The 21,486-nt window shown below is 32.1% G+C and overlaps 1 protein-coding gene across 6 annotated transcripts in view; it reads right to left on the bottom strand.

The window, feature by feature from the left end:
* The window catches only part of Dhit (regulator of G protein signaling double hit), a 179,302-nt gene that overhangs the window by 12,992 nt on the left and 144,824 nt on the right, over positions 1-21,486 (bottom strand). For 2 of the 6 annotated variants that reach the window (XM_087358092.1, XM_087358087.1), the window contains exons 5-6: positions 20,193-20,359; positions 322-18,582 (exon numbers count right to left, since the gene is read on the bottom strand). In XM_087358092.1, coding sequence (XP_087214218.1) covers positions 18,331-18,582; positions 20,193-20,359 — 419 coding nt within the window. In that variant the 3' untranslated portion in view covers positions 322-18,330. The remainder of the gene's footprint in view (positions 1-321; positions 18,583-20,192; positions 20,360-21,486) is intronic. The other 4 variants (XM_087358091.1, XM_087358090.1, XM_087358088.1 and 1 more) reach the window with 4 other exon arrangements.

The following is a 21,486-nucleotide window of genomic DNA, read 5'->3' as shown; positions in this document are numbered from 1 at the left end:
TCCCACACTAGCTTTGTGGCATGGAAAGCAAATAAAAACCTCGGTATGTAGGATAGACCTGATCTTACACCATCAAATGATCACCTACTTAGCTTGCTAAAGGATGGAGCATAACATAACATTCGTTGATTTTATTGCTTCTGGACGTTCTGATGCTGTATCACGGAAAATATCCTATCATGACCAGCCATCGGCATAAAGCACGTTGAACTCGATTCTTTTCAGTAACTTTAAAACTTATTTATTTCCTACACTATTTTTTCTCAATACTATGCAAACATATAATATTGTAGTAACTAACTAGATTTCTTAAGTACATACCTTTCTCGGTACAAACACACCATCACATAAAATGTCACCATTAATACAAACCTTATCCACAGATGATAAAGTCATTTTCTTTTACAACCGTCACAGATGAGCGAACCAAATTAACGGCAACGTTAATGTGGTTAAAAAACTATCAAAACATGGCAAATAATTTCAGAGACGATCTTACACGGATGGAGACACGTAACTTCGCCATTAAGGTCTATTTATATATGAACGTAATGATAATGACACGAGCCCGAGAAAAAAGCCTCTCCATTTATACATACACGTCGTGGAATCGGGACGAGGCCGAGCACAAAACTCTTCGCCATCCACATCAGTGAATCGAAGTCGTTCGGCTATGGCAGCTCAGTTTTCATTTTCCATTGAAGATTTAGCCATTATGGCAATTTTGTTGGAAGAAGAGGATGGTAACAGAAGAAGAAATAAATCCTGTGTGGCGGAGAATTCATTATATATAGGGAATTAATGGATCATGACCAAACATTTAATTTAATAAATTCTTTACAACTACGTATTTTTTACCTGTTGTACTTAATTCCTTTCCAATTTCATTACAGATTGATTTTTTAAGCTTGGATCCATGTATTTTGGGTGCATCATGTCATACAAAACTCCATTTCGCCTTACCAATTCTATCAGTTTTTCGTCATCCATTTCAAAAATTAAGAATATTAACAATTCAAAAGAAAGCACTGTAAATTACATAACACTTCACGTGAGAAGATCGTTGTCATACAACGAGACGTGGAAGTGAACTGAAAGAGATTTAGGAAAAATATCGTTGGAGACGTAAGTTGGGCGAGACTCATTCGTGGAACGGACGAGCTCGGAGTCAATATAAACAGTTCCATTGAAAAATGTTGAATAATATATTCTGAAAAATCGGCAAGGGCTCGTGTCATTATCTTTACGTTCCTATATAAATAGACCTTTATACGTACGCTTTATGTACAATATCAAAAATGGCATAGCAAACTTTATAATTATGTCCTTATTATGCGCTAACAGCCAGAATAGCTCATGCGCCTATATACCAGCTACTATGTCCTTACTGAGTGTCTTAATTCATTCGATCTATGTATATATTATAAAGAAAAAACATAGATACTGTAAATTATATAATTAATCTATGTTCGGAGGAGAAAATACACCAAAAATTCTGAATGCTTTTTAGACAGCTACCTACCTCTTGCATTGATGAACCAGCAGCCTGCAAAGATGTTGGAACTATAAATTATGATAAGCTTTAGTATGATATTGTGTGGTTAACAACATTTAAATTAAAATGAATGAAGAAATTGTCTATTGTGTAACTAGAAAAAAAGTGAATATATATATATATATATATAATTAATATAGCTCCAGGATTTTGCAAGTTTGTATTTAATTTTTTCTCTGTTTTAGTGTTTAATCATATCAATGTTAGAAACGCATACATTACATTATCCCTAAACTAAGTTCAGTATGCTTCTTTACGATGACTCATATAACTCATGAAAACGGTAACTTTAAAATTAACTTACTTCGCTTACAAATATTTGATCATGCCATATGAAATTATTTTCTGGGGAAACTCAACAGAAAGCAAAAAAGTATTTTACATCCAAAAGAAAATAATTAGAATAATGGCAGACACTAAAGGAGGCGTCATGTAGGGAACTGTTTAAGAAATTTAATATTCTTCCACTAGCCAATGAATTCTTGCTCGTTATTATTTGTAGCAGATAACATCGAAAAATTTGAAACTCAGATATCCACAATGTAAATACAAGACATAGATATAACTTCACATGCAAAACACTAAACTCAGTAAATATCAAAAAGGAATTTATTATACTGGAATTCAGCTGTTCAATAATCCCCCCTCCCCCCCAACACACACACTATAAAAAGTCTTAATCACACAAAGGAGTTTAAGCTAACACAAAAAGAGTGTCTCCTATTTCACTCCTCCTGCTCCACAGAAGACTTTACCTCAGCCAAATTCTCAGCTATTATAAATACATGTAAGCAATAGTCGGTATGCTTTTTTGTGATAATACTGTAGTTGACAGTAAATTACTGTCATAACTATGTAATTTATATTTGTATTAGAAACGAGTATTGTATTTGTAATATGAAATGTTCTACATCCTTGGCTTAAGTCTATCAAGGATCTAAGGAATGTAAATAAATTCAATTTTTTTCTACAAGAGTAAGACCTAGGTGTAGATGTGAGAATAATATTGAACTGGATCTCAGGGAAATAGGGTGTGAATTGGATTAATCTGGTTCAGGACAGTAGTCAGTGATGGTCTTGAGAACACAGTAATGAACCTTTCAGTTCTATAAAAGATGGGGAATATTTTTGATTAGCAGAGTGTACTAAGAACAGGTTCTGAAGAAGTACATTCTTCCATGGAATTAGTTATGCACATAAAAGAATTGCTATGTTTTCCACTGTCAACATTGTGGATTGGTACTGATCTGTATTGGTTTAAAATCTAATGCCTTCCATGTGCCATTGGGTCTTGAAACATTAACAACATTCTTGTACCAAACTACAATAATTTTAGATGAAAGGATGATAACATATATGTAAGAGTGATAACAGCATTTAATGTATGTACTTCAGAATGTATGATCATGAAACCAAAAAAGTCATTTTAAATTCAAGGTTTATTTGAAACATAAAATAGAACGATATCAAAAGTGTCTAAATTAAATAAATAAAATTGGACAAAATATTTCCTGTCATTACTCACAGCATATAATTTGATATTGATAAATTATAATCCATAGTTTCTGCATTTAGCCAATGGCATGTCTGAAGTATATTATCATTTCTTATATATGAGAAACTCATTCTTTTGCTTTCTTGGCTGTGCACTGTTGTTATGTTAAAGCAAAACTCTAATGTTTTTTATTGTGGGTTTAAACCATTTCAATTAGTATGCTTATTCTGTCTAAGCATTATCATTTTCTTCCAGCAGATGAATAAGAACCATGAATTGACAATTAAAATGGATTGCAGTGATTGTTTTTAAGTTTGCATGTATGTAAATTAGCATCAAAATTATTTATATATATAAAAAAAGTTAATGAAGCCAAAATATTTAATTTATTTTGATTTGATTTATTATATCTGACAGGTGTTTAAGATTATTTCATGTCACATCTATTTTCAGTCTTCCAAAAGAATTTTAATGAAGGTAGTTCATTGTTTTTATGGAAATAATTAATCGCATAAATTACAGAATTTGTGATAACTAAAAAAATGGTTTTGCATAACAAATATAATACATTAGAATGAGACTTTATACATGTCATATTGCTCAATGAAGACTGTGCCATAACCCAAACTGTTATATGCCAGCTTGTTACCATGGAGATCCTGGATCATATCAAAGGCAGTAAGTGTAAATTCCTTAAGAACAAAGTGGCAATAGATCAGACTTCTCTGCAAGGGCTTTGGTTCCCCTCGGACCTTGAAAATCCGGGAGAGGGCTACGCGGAGGTGTCGCGCCGGTTCGTACCCATATCCGCAGCAGGTCTCCAAGGTGAGGAGCCTCTAGTCGATAGACTAATGAAACAGGCTGACCAGTAGTTTCATGTTCATAACCTTGATTTTTAACCAAGGTTTCACTTTTAATCTAGTATTTTGCTGGCTCTTTATACATCTCAGTGAATGGTAGGAGTATTATTTCGACAGACCATATATGTTGTACTGTATAAACATAATACACTTTGTTATACTGAAAACCAGATCTGAATAAATTTACTGAATGCTAAAACTAAGAGAAAAAGTGCATTAGGTAAATACCTCATCAGACTCCCTAAAATTATAATTTGATACCTGGGCATCAGCAGCATATTCTTTGCATAACCTGTGAGGATGGCAGCACATATGAAGAACGAATTTCATTCTCACATAATCATAGGGATATTTACAGGTGTTTCTGATTCCATTTATATAATATCAGTTTCTTGCAACTTATTCAGAAGATATTACTGAATCAAAAACACTTATGACAAAGAAAAATGTATTATTCTTTAGGTTTAACAATGTTTGAAATTTTAGAGCAAGAATTTATAAATTAAAGTAAAATAAATAAAATGAAGCTTACATTTTACACATTGTTCACCTCCAAGTTACTACCACTTCATTGTATCACTTTGAACACATTGTTAATGACCCCATATCATGTATGAGAATTTTTAAGTCTGGTTAAATACTGCTCCTGCATCTAGATCCTATACCAAGTACTGTAGCATTTGTTTTATAAGAAACTGTAAAAAGTTGAAAATAATTTGTAAATGAGCTGAGGTCAAAGTATATTCATACTGTGCTTTGCCCAAAAGCCCTTGAATTATGAATGGTTCAGAATCTGATAATTTAACTATCTGCTTTCAGATGGGGTGTCTCAGGGCCATAAGATAATGGAATAAATAGTGTGCAGTGTCTTATTTATGAACCTAGAATTAAATATTAAGAAAACATAATCTATTTATGTTGTGAAGCTTTCACATATTCCATTTTAAAAGTATATAACATGAAGACCCTTTACAGAATTTCACCTAATTTTTTGAAGACTATAAGTATTAGAAACATATATGGATCATTACACCAGTCAAAATACATCATGCATAATTTGTTAGTTGACTTAAAAACTTTTTTATTTTGACACAGAATTCTCTAGAGATAGTGACATGGAAAATAGACAATTCTTAGGCTTTCCTCTTTCCCACATAAATGAATGAGTAGTAGTCTGAGAATGGACCACACAGAAAGAGAAAAACAGGGAAGATTGTCACTCACAAAGTCTCTGTAGAAAAATCTACTGAATCTGCAGACAAGAACAGTGTACATTAGTACAATAATAAATCAGCAGACTCAACAACCTTTCAAAGGATAAGCTCATGGAATTTAATATATTCTTTTCTTGGCAAGCACTTCTTAATATATAAATGCTATGATCATACATGATCATTCTTATAATTTCCTAAGGAGAGCAATACAATATTTTCAGTTTGTCTAATATATAAATTAGGCTGTGGTAATGTCTTACTAGAGTACCCAACAAAGAATGGTTATGCAAGAAGCATGGTAACTGATGATACATAATTTATATTCACATAATTTTGCACTGACATTACTACAGAAACTGGCATAGCTTATAATGAATAAAACTACTCACGTGTAATCCATTTCTTTCACATCCAAGCAAGAAAAGAATAAGGTACTATAAACAAAGTATCTCAATAATGTGGAAGCCTTATATGATGTGACAGTGTTTTAAAGCAACACAAATTGTGTAGTCATCTCATTGTCTTCTATTTTGCATGCATTCAATGTGATTGATGTGCCATAAAAGTATTTTATTTCATCTTGCCATTTTACTGTATCTTTGATCACTTGATGCAAAGCATATTTGTGTGTGCGTGCACGCGCACATGCATGTGCTATGGACAGAAATGAGTAAAGGCCCTATTTCCCTTCATAAATTGCAATAAAGTAGTTTACAACCTGAGAGACGTACCTCACAGTGCTATGTAGTTAATTCAAGTTGCTGTTATTGATCAACCTGAAGATGCACAAAAGTGACATACAATTTAACGGTAGTGGCAATATGTGCACTTCATTAATGAACACAATAATAAAGTTTCTTTTACTAATCATCTTATCTGGTGCTCCTTATCAACACATCTGAAACGTTAATTTGTAATTTGTCTCCATTTCTGTAATTCAAAACAATACTATTTTATGCAAAAAGAACTTATACTTATATTAACATCTATGACTTGCATCAACAAGCTAGAGAGGAAATGTTTTAACTTTTATTTAATAAAACCCTCACAGTAAATGTGACAAAAGAGACCAAGAAAAATATTCACAATACTCATGGACTAATGCAAAGAAGGGAATTTAAGATAGCTTCTGTACCAAAGACATGTAAACTCTAGATTCCTTGAGACATGCACAGAAGGCAGCAAGGAATCAATGACTGCATGATATTATATATGTATCTGTCATGAAATACAGCCAACATAATAAAGTTGTGAACCAGATACCTCATGTTCAACAGCAATATTTCATAACACAATGCACACAGAAGGAATACCAAAATTCTAACACAGCACTTTGTTTTCATGAACAATTTTTCATATTAAAAATGTTAAAATATATTTTGATAATGAAACTGAAATGTAATTAAAATGTTATATCATTATAACCAATGACAAAAAATACAGTTTCATATTTCCTTTTATATTAATTTTAGAACAACATAATTTGTGGTTCACTTATAAATTTTATTATCCTGTATTTGAATAACTCAAATTAAAAATATTATTATGAATCCTTCATGTAAAATAATAAATCATAGTTTCAAGAGGTTGTTGATAAATCTCAAGACGTACAAAGATAACAGGCAGCCATTCAGTTATGGTGAAAGTTGGTTCTGACCTCAGCTGATAGATCAACAATACACAGCAGTCAGAATTTGGAAGTTACCATGTTCTTGCAGGACACATACAGATATATGGGTGCTATGTTCAACTTCACATGATAATTTAAAACATATATTATGTGGAGCCTCTTCCATGATTATTAAGAATATTATACATTTATTATATAGCCTTTAAAAATATGTAATAATGAATACCAGAGACTAGGTGATATGTGAATGAAAAATCAATATTTTTTAACTAGGATTTACCTGTTTGGGAGGAATCACATCCAGTTAGATCAGTTACTTTGCATACAATGTGTTATTGAAATTAAATAATTAAATAGTAGCATATGTCTACATTTTTTATATAAATAACAAAATGCACTGTATTTGAAAATACAATATGAAAATGAAGAAACACATTCAGCAGTTTTTATAGTTCTTTGTGTTTCTATGGCACACTCATGAAGTTCTGATGGTATTAGTAATTTTCACTGTAAGCAAAAAATGAGGATAAAAGCAAAATTACCCCGATGCCAAAGCATCACATAAAAATGGTATATGAAGGAAATGGAGACAAAGCTCCTTACATTATTTACCTGGAAACTACATAGAGGTGAATTGTCAGCCTTATATTTCTACTGCTTTAGCACAGGGAAGAGGGTTTGAGGATCCACTGCATATAAAGCTAAATGAATCCCAGAGCAGTCCACAGCCCAAGGCTCCATTATAAATAGTATTTGAAATGGGTGAGATATTTTGGAACCAATAATGTTGCTTCTTCACCAGTTTTAAAATTATTCTATTGGGTTTTAATGCTTTCTGACTATATTAACTCCAGACCATTAATCTCGTGACAAGTACGGATGTACTGGTATATCAAAAGACCAGAAGGGTTGTAAATGTCACTAATTTAGATACTAAAATACTGCATGATGTTACCACAATGTGACAGAAAGTAAGACTTTTAAACCAAGTCACTAAATTGTGGCAAAAGGAAAGTCATTCCAAATTTTTCATGGTGCAATGCAGAAACCATACCACTTCCATTTCACTTTAGCACTGACTATACATATAAACTTATTTAACTGCTATACCTCAATATAGGAAAGGAATGAACACACTTATTTGTAATATTACTAATTTACTATAATTATGAGGTAACAGATTATTCAAACAAAATGATAACCACGACACCAATGATAGTTCCCTGTTTTTAAATGATAAAACCTGTTAGAATGAAAAAATTGGGGCTATTATGCAATTATTATTATTGTGATAAGTAGTTTTATGGTCCTATCTACTGAGATGAAATGAACTAAATAAATACATAATGAAACCTGTTATGTAGACTATTTCACAAGAAGGGCCTTAAACTTGTCTTTAAAATAAAATCCCTTAGAGCAATAAAACTGTAACTTTATGTAAAATGTGAAAATTTGTAATGGTAAAAGAAGCAACATGACAATAAGAAAAACTACCAATTTCAACACACCTATACCCATACTCCTTATTGCAACAGGATTTTGCTGGCCCAGGACAGGGACTGGTTGAGGGCTTTGGTTAATTCGGTGATGAAGCTTCTAGTTAGTTGCTTAGTTATACCCATACTTATTAATAATTAATATAAAACAGAAATACATAAAGAAAAAGTTTAAATGCAATATTTTATGAAAGTTTCAAGGTAAAATTTATGGAATGGTTTGTGAAATCCTCAGAATTGTGTGGTGTTTGTGGATGGAAGACAAGACATAAACTGTTTTGTTACCTGTAAACTTAAAACACTTACCATCATTATGGTGAAGATTACAGTCAACAGAAAATACATGCCAAAAACTCTAGTGTGACTGTAATTTGCACTATTGCTGTATTATAACATAATTATATAAAGGGACTGGGGGCAGAGGGTAAATTCATTTGAATAATCCCACATAACTACAAAGAATCAGGATTCCTTTCAGTACTATGATTTTTATATAGGATATAATTTTGAGCTGTGCTGAAAAAGTGTATTGTGCCTCATATGTCCTGCTAAAAGTACTGCATACTGGACTTATGAATGAAAAGTGGAAATTAACATTTCTGAATGAAGCTTTTAGGAACTGAAAAAGTAGAATATGTATAAAGTAAATCCAGCATTGTACTTTAAATGTATTATGGCCTTTACTATATTCACAGCTCCATAATAGAATATAGCCCATAAAATTGTTTCTGATAATAAATGGAAAGACTCAATTAAATTATGAACGAAGAATAAATTTTCATTCAATGCATTATTGGTATGAGCATATTTATTATTATAGTTTTGTCTTAAATTTATCAATATCTTCATTCTTCCTAAAATTAAATCTGAGATAACTGTTTGTAATATAATGGTCATGTGTCACACATCAGATATTGAAGGCAGAATAAGTAACGCATGTATGATTCTGACTGTCTGTATATTATTATCTAGTTCACATTTTTTACAAATAAACCAAGAAATAATGCACAATTTATCAACCACCACTTTCATAAATGACAATTGATCTGAAAATAATAATTTTAGCACACAGGAAAATTAAGACAATTTTCATGATGGTGGCAAAAACAAATAAGTTATCGCACTGCACACATTTAATGGTGAAGAAAAACATTGTCAGCATCTGTTCTGCACTGAACAAGCTGAATGCTTGCCTGGACACACCACAAACACAAAACTTTACACTTTTATATTTAAGGAGAAAATTTCTGGATTTTGTGCTTTGAGAACAAGGTAAGGTAAGGTAAGGTAAGGTAAGGTAAGGTAAGGTAAGGTAAGGTAAGGGAAGGGAAGGGAAGGTAAGGTAAGGTAAGGTAAGGTAAGGTAAGGGAATGGAAGGGAAGGAAAAGGAAGGGAAGGGAAAGAGGTTTAAAGGAAAATGGATAATGAGATTTTTAGAACACATAAAGTTCACTTCTTGAACGTAAATGCTTGTCTCTTATCTTTTAGCTGTCAAAATACTGTACTCACTTGCCTTGACATCAATCAAGGGAACTGTTTATACATAGTTTACCTTTACTTTACGATTGTCTTTGATACACCTCTTCCAAAACACTTTGCTATCACTTGTTTCAATGTGGCATATTTTATAAAGAAGAAGAAAATCAACTGTAGTACGCGCCACAAAAAAACAAACAAAACAACAACAACTGGAAATACATGGCCACTCCCATGTTTCAACATAAAGTACACCGCATTTTCACTTCACATAATGTTTTGATACACTCTATTCAATTTCTAGTCCTAGATTACAGTACAGGATACATTTGTTCCATTTCATTTATCACACTGTTTTGTGTATACAAATACTATGTACATGTACAGAGGAAAGTCCCTATCTCTCTTCTAACAAAGAGTTTTAATAAAAATGTGCACCACCCATCTATGTAATTATTGGTCTTTATTATGAGACTTGGTCAAATATTATTTAATATTTTATAAATATCAGTGTTAAAAGTATGTAGAGGGAATGATGAGTTGTCCATATCAAATTTGGCAACATCTTGATGAATTAAAAGGCCAGTTGATTCAAAACTAGTTCTTTTGTAGTCAAAAATGTGTGATTTCTTAGGTACATATGACAAATAGAATATTTGGAGCTAAGAGGTTCTTATCTATGTTACAGTTATGCCACTACAGCCACAGTAGCATCTCCAAGAAGGTGTTTTCTCTTAAGTAAAGAGAGAACCAAACCAATGAAGATAGTAAAAGAAATAAGTTATTGACTAGAGTCATCGTTGTGAATATTCACAGTCTGTCAGAACCCAGCCATGAGCTGGTAGCTTGTGTGAAAGCAAAATGCAGTAAATTGTATTTTGCTTTAAGTGCAATGCTGAAAGTATCAACTTAGAACAATGAACTAAATGTATATAAAAATATGAATTCAGGAACTTGTATTAACTAAATACACTGCATTCATGTGCAGTTCCAAGTATACTCTAATAAAACATTATTTCACAAAATGACTAGGCTCTGTTACTTGCTTCTGACTAGAAAAAACATACTTAAGTATAAAAACCAAATATTAAACATGTCTTCTGTCAATAATTTCACATATTCTTATCTATCCATGTATCCTTTTAATTAAATTAAGTCATGGGTTTCAGCAAAACTTTACATTACATAATGCACTGAAGAAAATGCAGCTGCATAAAACTGTTTCCCATCATCATGTATATTCAGGATTTATAACATGCTCTTAATCTAATGTTTACACCATGGAAGATCCACAGAAAGGAAACAGGTGTTCTGTTCATGTATACTTTCAGAGGACATACATTGCATGTTTTAGTTGCATATTATTCATTGGATTCATGTAATTTGTAACGACTATGTAAAGCAGGTACATTACCTGCAGTAGGTATTTTTTTCTGTCTGACATATCAGATTGTACACAGTAATGTAAATTTCAAGGTTAACCTGTTAGAATCATAATACTCTAAAAACCAGCAGGAACTACCTAAAGCACTTCATCTATCACACAGGAAACAATCCTTGTTCTAAGATATTATGATAAAAGTGTAGTAGTTATTCTACGTCGGACCCAGTGCAGAAAAGTAGGGAAAATTATTTATCCATTTTTGCTCCTACTATAATATAGGAAAAGTACCATAGTCATGAACAAATTTTCTTTCACATTTTAAGGGGAATATATGTTTTCAGTCTCCCCAAAATAAGAAATGAAGTGACAGGAATCCGTTTGTCTGTGTATTCCTCTCGTGCTTTAATGGTTCAGTGGCTTTCTTCATGCTGAGTATGAATGGGTTATGTCCTGGAGATATGAACAATATATATAAATATAACTCAAGAATTAAAAAAGTGGTAATTTTCTTAAAAAAACAGTTAGAATGGTTTTCTACACTTAATTCAATTATAGAGTACACCATACCAAACACATATTAGTGCATAGTGAATTACACCATATGCCCCAAAGTAACTTTGTGGCATTCAGGAATATTTTTTTCTTATGGTGCATGTAAGCTATAAGAAATTTTGTTGAATATAATTTGCACTCTTTGTTTTGATATTCTGTATTCCTCAGAATAACACTTAAAAAGACCGAGAAACCTCTGTAGAGGTGGCCAAGACCCACACAGGGTTGTAGAGCCACTGATGATGATGATTCCTCAGATTAAGTCAATTTTTTTTAATGAAAATTAATCTTTATCATACAGGAAAAGGTGATTTAAACTCCCATATTATGGACATGCTGGCAGGACACACGAAAAACTGGACTATACATATGATGCAACACAAAAATGATGAGGCTTAGTTTCTTTCTCATATCTATTTTTTCCAAATTCACACTAATATTATCAAATTACCTGGATGTTTTTAATGATGTTAAAGACAAAGAGACAGCTATTGTTTTAAGAATAAGCAGTCAATCTTAGAAAGAACTTGTGTAATAGTATGATAAATTACTGGTTATATTACTGAAAGTATAAATCATCCAATTTTCTCTCAAAATGGGACCTTATAGAAAATTATCTTCCATGCTGATACATTAGTTTATACAATACAAAGTCATATGATGACAAAACTTATCATTCTCTTACTTAATTTACCACTGGCTTTAAACTGTATCATAAGGGCAATCTAATGAAGTGGAAATAACTACAAGCTACAAATCAAAACGAACTAGCAGGGGTCATGTGGGAAGAGCACTGGTATGTGTAGTCATTCTTCTTGGATTATGCTGAACTTGAGGCATTCAACTGTAGAATATTGCTTGTAATCATCATTTCTATTCTAGCACTGATATGAACAAAAGGTTAATATTTAAATGGCAGTAAGTAGTATTTATATAAGAAATGTGATGCTTATCCACTGAATGAAATTCTGCCCATAGTATGAAGTTAAATTTTGCAGACCTGACAATGAATCTGTAATGTATTCAACACATTTAAGTTTGTTAAAACTGCATACCATTTTTAAAGAACAATTAGAATATAACATTTCATTACTGAACAACCAAACAACTGACAAAATTTCAGGTAATGTGATTACACAGAACATGAATAACAGCAACATTAAACATCCATTAATATAATTGTATTGTGCGCTTTTTTCAAAGTTTTAAGAAAAATAATCCATACTCTTCTTCACAAACAATGGAATTCCTACAGTTAAAATATATTATTCTGTAGGGAAGACATGTTACATTCTGGGAATATGAAAATGTCTGCTTTCATACATAAAGACAAAATATTATGAACACATAAAAATACCTATCAAAATAGTAACTAGCTAAGATTGGGATATGTCTAACACTGGTATCTAAAGTTTTCCATACTATGCAACAACACTCTTTCATGAAATGGGTAAATGGTGTTGTCGGAATATATTCAAATATTAACTTTATTTAACAGCATACATAAGCAGTAATAACTGAAATCATTTGCTGTGTTGAAAATTTAGAAGATGAATTTACTTATCAGTTGCAATTGTATAATTTTCTTTTTGTAGTAACACATAAAATGGCATCCAGATTTCACCTGATTACTGAGGTAAAGACCATGAATGGATATTGATCCACACATGTAAGAGTTGGAATTCGAGATTAACATTAGAAAATAAATTAAGTAAAGCTTTAAAGTTATTTATGAGTTTGATATATTCTGTACATAACATACCAATAACTGGGTCTGGATTTTCTTTGATGAGAATTATATTCATCTACTGAGACTTTATAAACCAACCCTCAGACTTCAGTTTACCTTATAAAACAAGCTGTTAGATGTTATAACTGATTATGCTTCTATCTAATGCTCTAGAAAATAAATGTTACTAAAACTGGATAATTTTTGTGAAGATTTCTGTGGATTTAATCTTGTCAGTACCACTTTCTATAATCTCTAATGAGCTTGTTAAAATATGTGTATAAAGTAGATCAAATAATGCACTAACTCTTTACTCATTATTTTACAAAATTAAGCTGCATTGTAATTAAAGTCTGAATGTCAAAATAAAATGACTTAATATATAGATCATTATGTTTAATGCCACTCTCTGTGCACTTTAATGATGTAAATGACTGCTTCTGAAAGCTGACATACCAAAACAAATAAAGTTACTTAAGGAAAGAAACTAAGAATTGTAATTCCAAGATGTGAACATATCCAAATACCAATGTGATACAACAAAAGGTTCCAGTGTGACACTTGTATCACTAACATTATTGAATGAATGGGAGAATAATACTTCTATCTTGATAGAATGCAAGCTGCTGACAGAGTGCATCTTTGAAAAGCTGCTGTTAAGTAACATTGAGAGCTTTCTTACCATAGGGTGCTGTCTCCTATAAACTGTTATTTGAAGAGGAAACATGATGTGCAGTAATTTTGCAAGGTACCAGGTTGAAGGGAAGAGGGATGGAGGCAACTTCCTAATGTCAGGAACATCTGGAAAAGGAGAAATACTTTTTTACTGAGGTAAAAATTGCATAATTATTCTCATTCAAAATTAATGCACAACTTAATTCCATTTCTATCGTGATCTAAAACATAAAGGAGTTCATTAATTCAGAATTGCCACTTAAAATGCCATTATGCTATATCAATAAATTTTACATAAGCAATTTGAAAATAAATTTGTATATTTAGGGTCAAGATATGGAGGTACCATAATAAAATAATTGCTATAAACAACCTCACAGTCTTTCAGTTACTGAAAATCACTGTAAATTTTAATTATATCTAATGTTCATGCCATGGAAGAATAAATAAAAATATGTTTAACTGAAAGAAATATTAACACGCAGTTCACATACACCTGGGAATCATAGCCTATATTGCATGATCTGAAGCTTTCACAGCGACTAAGTATATGAATTATTCTCGGGCTACCAGCCGTGTAAGGTGGTTTAATGGAGGAAACACCGTTTCGAGAACCATCCTCATCCTCAGTACACTGAGGACGAGGACGAATATGGTTCTCAAAACGTTGGTGTTTTCTCCATTCAACCACCTGACACAACTGGTAGCCTGAGAAGAATCCATTATACTTAGAACCATCTTTGTCCTTATGCTCAGGGTACTGAGGATGGGGATGGATCTTGAAACGTCGGTGTTTTATCCATTAAACCACCTTACATGGCTCGTAGCCTGAGAAGAATTCATTCTTGCCAATACAGCATTAACAATGTTACATCTAATTTCTAAGAATTTACTATTTCACATATCATATCTTTCTCAGGACTAAATTAAACTCTTCTGTGGCATACAACTAAGTAAACATGCTGAATTTAAGTTATAAAAATCTGTCATGAATAAGTGCTATTTTGTAATTTAATCATTCATTTTGTGTTTCAGTTAATCTTTATTGTATGGATACAGATTTTAACTCCATACTATAGGGATGATGACCATATTTAATTATAGAGTTGATTTAAATATATTCAAATAGCTTAGACTGAGAACAATGGTGTTGCTTCCTCCCTTCTCCTCCATCACAGCTTAAATATAACAGTCAGTGGTCATTTCACTACAAAAATGGCAACCTTTGTATGAAGTTCATAAATTTAAGGCAGTAGAAGTTAATAATTTATTAATATTTTAGGGGGAAATTCCACTACTGATACATTATGTAATTGATTTCATGGTATATCAGTCATAACTTGAATTTTATGAGAAATAACTTCATTGATTATTTTGATCTTTGGTGTTCATTAAATATGCCATTTAACATTTTGACTGAAATAGCATTCTATCTGCCTCTCTACATATGAACATGACAATTCTTAGTATAACAGAAATTATTCAGAAAGTTTTACTATACAAATTTAGAGAAACACATATTATATATTGCTGGCTAGTGACCCAAGATAGTAATACTGTTATCTTCATTGCTTGATCAGAAATACAGGTTACCTTACTACATTGCCGGTGGCCATATTCTTACCCACTTATACTGTTTTTGTCTCTTGTTTACCTTTTTAGTTACTACTGCTGCCACCAGAATGCAATGATTTACCATCATCATGTTGAAATAATTATTTTCAGTGTAATATATCAATGAAACATATTAATTAATTTAACAAAAGCATTCTCTCAACTTAATAATGTTGAATTAGACATGCATGAACTGTGGGGACACTAGTAATAGAATACAGAAATGGCAAGAGTGAATTAAGTAGGGTAGAAAGACTTTAGTACAAGGAATGAATTATTCTGCCCATTAATATAGCACACCAAATTTGTTCTTGAGTTCATGTGATAATGTAATAGAGTGCACAGTTAATCAGTAGTATAACCTTATACTACAAATATCACTTTCTTATTACAATTCCCAGAAGAGTAATTCTCATGCTTCTTATATCATACATACCTACAGTGCTAATGTATGTACAATAGAAAACATATTAAATGTAAACAAACACAGAATAATAAAGCAGCATCAAATAATAGGTTCCAGTACATTTTACCACTGAACAATATCATAAAACTTACTAGTTATATGCAGCAATAATCAAATGGTTACCTCCTCAGTAGATTTTATGGAAAAAATTATTTTCAATAGGTATACAAACAAAACTGAATAATGAATGATTACTTTTCAATACAATAATTTTATTCACCGTCTTTACACAAGCTTATAGATTGTTAAAATCACATAAAATTATAACATTTCAACATTTGATATTGTTACATTTTAAAATGACGACATGTTTCGATGTTCATTCCATCATCGTCAGGTCTATCAATCAAAATTAAAAACTGTTGCATCTGCTGCTCTGCGTATACTGATTTTGTTCTACCCGTTAGATTTTATTTGTTTAACCTCCAGGCTTCTTCCATTTAATTTTGAGGGCTGCGCCTGGATGCCTTAAATCTGCAAAATCAATTTTCATATCGTGATCCTGGCTACTGACATAGGAAATGGAATAATTTTAAAGAATTACTCAATGTATCGTAATACAAGCAAAAGAAAAGTAATCACAAAATCAGTATACGCAGAGCAGCAGATGCAACAGTTTTTAATTTTGATTGATAGACCTGACGATGATGGAATGAACATCGAAACATGTCGTCATTTTAAAATGTAACAATATCAAATGTTAAAATGTTATAATTTTATGTGATTTTAACAATCTATAAGCTTGTGTAAAGACGGTGAATAAAATTATTGTATTGAAGAACACAAGCATGACGCAATTAAGATATAAGATTACTTTTCAATCAACAATTACTTAAATGCTACAAAATTGTATGCATTGTTGCCACTTTCTCTCTTTTTTCTGGGATATAAGTATAATCTATGCCATTGCTAATATCAATAACCTACCAAAATTAGTTTCTGGGATGTCTGCTAGGATTTGCATTTCCAGAGTTCACAGGAATTGGAACAAATTTAATTTCAATATTTCTTAGTCACAATTTTCTGAAAATGACCCATTTCCTTTAGAAGAAATACAATAGTCTTTACAGGATGAATGTAGAGCCTATGTTACTTTATTATAATTTCTATGCAAGGAAAATATTAATTCATGAATACAATTATCCAAATTAAAGGAAAAGGAAGCAGAAGTTTTTAAAATGTAATGCATTATTCGTTAGTAAGGAAACTAATATTGATTCAGTCATGTAAATAGATACTTCAAACATCTTCCATACTTTGAACTTATTAAAATTAATCAAAATTTTTCTCCATGAATGGAAATAAAAGTTTAAATCCAGAAAAGAAGTATTGAGAAAACATTCAATACTTTTAAGTGCTTGTTATCCATGTGACACAATACTGGGAAGTACAATTTAGAGAATGTACTATTAACGCTGCATCAAAATTATTATCATAAAACATTCTAGTATGTTTTGAGGCACTGAGTGATTCTCTTACTTTGTTTGAAGTTCATATCTTTTTGTAGATTCATTGACCTTAAAAGCCTTATTGAGCTTTCAATCATGTAATCATTCTAAATTAGATAATAAATATCTGCATAATTTGTTATACTCTCTTGGCATGGCACAGAAGTTCACTTCCTGTGTGAACTGTTCAATACCTTGCAGGTTACATACCTAAAAGAGTACTTGTGGAATGAGTCCCATTTGTTTTATGATAACAAAGAACACTCAGTATTATGAGGACTGTCCTTCATTGACTCACCTAGTCCATCTTACTGTCTCCATCATTACTGGGAAAGCAAAATTGCTGAATGTGGCTGAAGAGGCATATTCTTAAGTTTCTGATACATGTGCATGCATGTTAAATTTGTAGGAATTCATCTACCCCCATTTTAAAGCTTGTGCATTTAGGTTTGTCTTGGTATCTTTCATCCACTGACTAGAATGACTGTGTATGTTCAATGTAAATCATTTTGATGTATGGTGTTTTTGGTACAAAGAAAGACAGTGGAACAGATGGTGTTAACATACAATATTGCATTAAAAATGCCTTGAGCTTCTAACCATCATGCATTCTTGAGAACGAATCTTCAACACCATAAGAGTTCTGCAATACTGGGATATAGCCATCTTCTGACTGGAAGCCTTCCCCTCCCCCCTGGGGTAGAACTCACCTCTTCCACATGGTGGCGCCACGACATTACGCATTACTTTCCTTGCGCCCACTAGTTTGTGTGGCAGTAGGTGTTCCTGCTGAACTACCTCCGCCACCATTGTTGCCATTGTTATTCAGTTGTGCCAACTGCTTAAAGAGTGATGAGTTGACAAAGCGAGGATATGAGTCCCTGTGCATGAGCGTGTAGATTTGGAGTTGAGCCTCATCAAACGTATTAGGTTTTGGATCAGCCATATTGCGATTCACAATCTCTCGCACCCTCGAGTCCAGACTCACCTACAACATATAGCAACTGATTTTATCAAGCGTGGTGTCTTATGCATCACATGATTCATTCTAAAATACTGAGCCTGGAGGATGGGATGTAGTACGAAAACAGCACCATGATACAGGCTACTGCTTTGTATTCAGTTGTCATGAGCTCATGATTCACAATAATCTCAACATAAATTATCTTCAGAGGAAAAGGACATAAGTATACGTACCACAGTATGAAGGCATATATATGGCAAGGAGTCAGTCATCTCAGACATATAACATCAAACAACTAGAAGCAGGTAAGTGTTCTCACAGTTCTCTTGGTGAAGACAGATGGTTCAAAATGGAAGACAAATGAGACATTGGAAAGAGGATTCTGAGGCTGATATAGGCATAAAAATGCCTAATCCATGAAGACATGAAAAAGATGATAATACTGTAAAAATGTTTTCATGTCTGCCATTGGTAGAATAACCTGCTGCCAATCTCACACATTTCAACTGACACTAATCTTCTCTCATCAGAAATTTTTATGCTTCATGCTTCATTGGCACATAGAAATTTTAGTCCTGTATCTCTCACCCACTGTTCTGGAGTTCATAGGTACGGACGACGCAACTACAGCTCACCGCAGACCAGCTACGGCCACCGGACCACCAGATAAATAGCTAAGTGCAGAGTCTATTCCTATGAATAACAACATTTGGTGCAGTGTCGCTTAAAATACTTTTTGTCAAATGTCCTATTCATTATTTATTTTCTAAATCAAGTTTGAGTCATTTAATTAAATGAATTGATTTCCCTGGTGCCACTGATGATGACCTTTTGAGGTTGAAACGCGTATGGCAATAGTGTCTTCTTTATAGTGTTAATAGTTGTTTGTGTGCTTATTTATATTTTAGCCCTGTATGTTATTAATTTAAGCTATCAGATGTCTTCAGATAAACAATGGTACAAGAATTTGGTTCATTATACCTAGCATGTCTCAAAACAATCATAAATATTTTTTAGAAATATTATTACTGCTATGGGACAGTTGTGTTAAGTTGTTATAATGATTAAAATTTCTTTAACTATCCACATTGTGTGTGTAATGTATCTATAATTTACTATGAGAATATTTTCAAAATTTGTTCTCTCGCTTTTTAAGCATGTCTTTTGTTCTTTAAATCTCCTATCTACATATTTTTCTCTATTTATGTATCAACATATATATATCATATTTCAAGAGGTAGTACAACTATTGTATAGATATGAAAAATACTATGATCAATTATAATTAATATATCTAAATAATTATATGTAGAGAGAATGAAATTAAATATTATGAATACTCAATCTTCACAAGATCATAATACCAGTACAAAAAGCATACCATGATACCACTGATTAATGTTTTAATCAACAACACAAATTATTTAAAACTGCTGCTAAATTCTACTTTTTAATAATGGACTCCATCCATCATTTACTATTCTAAAACTAGACCACTATGATAGAGGATCTGGCTCTGCTGCCATCTTCAGATGAAAACATCTATTCTGGTTAGTCCAATGGAAGGGGCTAACCCTCTACTGCTATCCAACAAATTATTATCTGATAATAAACAGTATTATTTTAATTATTACCTCTTTGGGTGAAAGTATTGAGATATAGTCCTCATATATATATCTGGCTTTCTCTTCCACAACATCTGGATTAGTCTCCTTTTTTAGCTCCTCACAAGCAAGCCAAAAGAGAATATTTTCCTCACTGTATTCGCAGCGCAGGAAATCTCGGAACACTTTCCTGCCAGCTGTAGACAAAAGAGGTACTGCATTAATGATATGTAATAAAATCAGTTCTACAAATATTGTATTATTAATGCCATATTTAGGTAATGAAAATGTATAAATTAATAACAAGATGTAGTTTAGCTGACAAGTTAGCATGCTAAGTTTGTAAGCCACTGTTCATGGGACTGAATCCCATTTACAAGAGATGACAAAATACTTTTGAAATAATTGTGATATGCTTCTAGTCGCACCAATAATTATTGGTATCACTTCTGTCTTCACATTCCACATTTCAATCAGCAGATCTTTGTATTTTGGTATTATTTCTGCTCGGTAATAAACATGTTTGTTTTTTGAAGATTGTTTTGTTTTGTTTTGTTGTGCCGTGTAGTCTGGTAGAAGTTTACTGACATTTCAGAGGTCTTTGCTGTCTACACCATCAGGCAACTGCCCTGATGATGGAGGCAGCAAGGACTGCTGTGAAAACCTCAAATCCTATTATGTTAGTTTTCTTATCAGGTTTATGGCATGTTATGGTTCTGTCTGTTGTAATTTCTTGGTTTCGAGGTACAGTAACTTGATTATTTTGACTTGTCCATCTGGTTTTGGTACATATTTATACCACTTGTTCACAGGCACGTAGTTGTGTGCTCATCATCATTATAGGGAAAAACCTAATACATATAGCTTCTGAGTAAGTAATTAAAACGAAGTTGATGGATTATATCTGGGGAGGATGGATGAAAGATATATCCGGCAATGCCCAAAAAGTGGTTACCACATGACTTGAAGGCCAAGACTAAGCGTAAATATATGATGATAAATATTCATTAGCTATAAACTAGATTAGGTAAAATATTGTAAGAGTGTGTGCAGAACCAATAAACTTTTTGTGTTATTTTAGAAATAATTATAAAAGTATTTACTACTGTGTATCACTTTTATTATCCATTTATTCAAAAAAATTTCCTGTGATATCATTAACTTTGTAGCAGTCATCTTCATGGCTTTAAAAGACAGCTATTATTTAATAACGTATTTTATATTAACATGATTCATTGCAATAATAAGTGCATTTCACTAATGTAATGTTAATAAAATTGCAATTACATAAGGAAACCATCTACACTTACTACAGAATCAAATT

The sequence above is a fragment of the Zootermopsis nevadensis genome, unplaced genomic scaffold (genome assembly GCF_977971745.1).
Source record: "Zootermopsis nevadensis isolate Lab colony 2312 unplaced genomic scaffold, Znev_1.0 Znev_ptg000029l, whole genome shotgun sequence".
NCBI classification, from domain to species: domain Eukaryota; kingdom Metazoa; phylum Arthropoda; class Insecta; order Blattodea; family Termopsidae; genus Zootermopsis; species Zootermopsis nevadensis.
The sequence above is the reverse complement of the archived record's forward strand: the minus strand, read 5'-3'. Positions and strand labels throughout refer to the sequence as shown.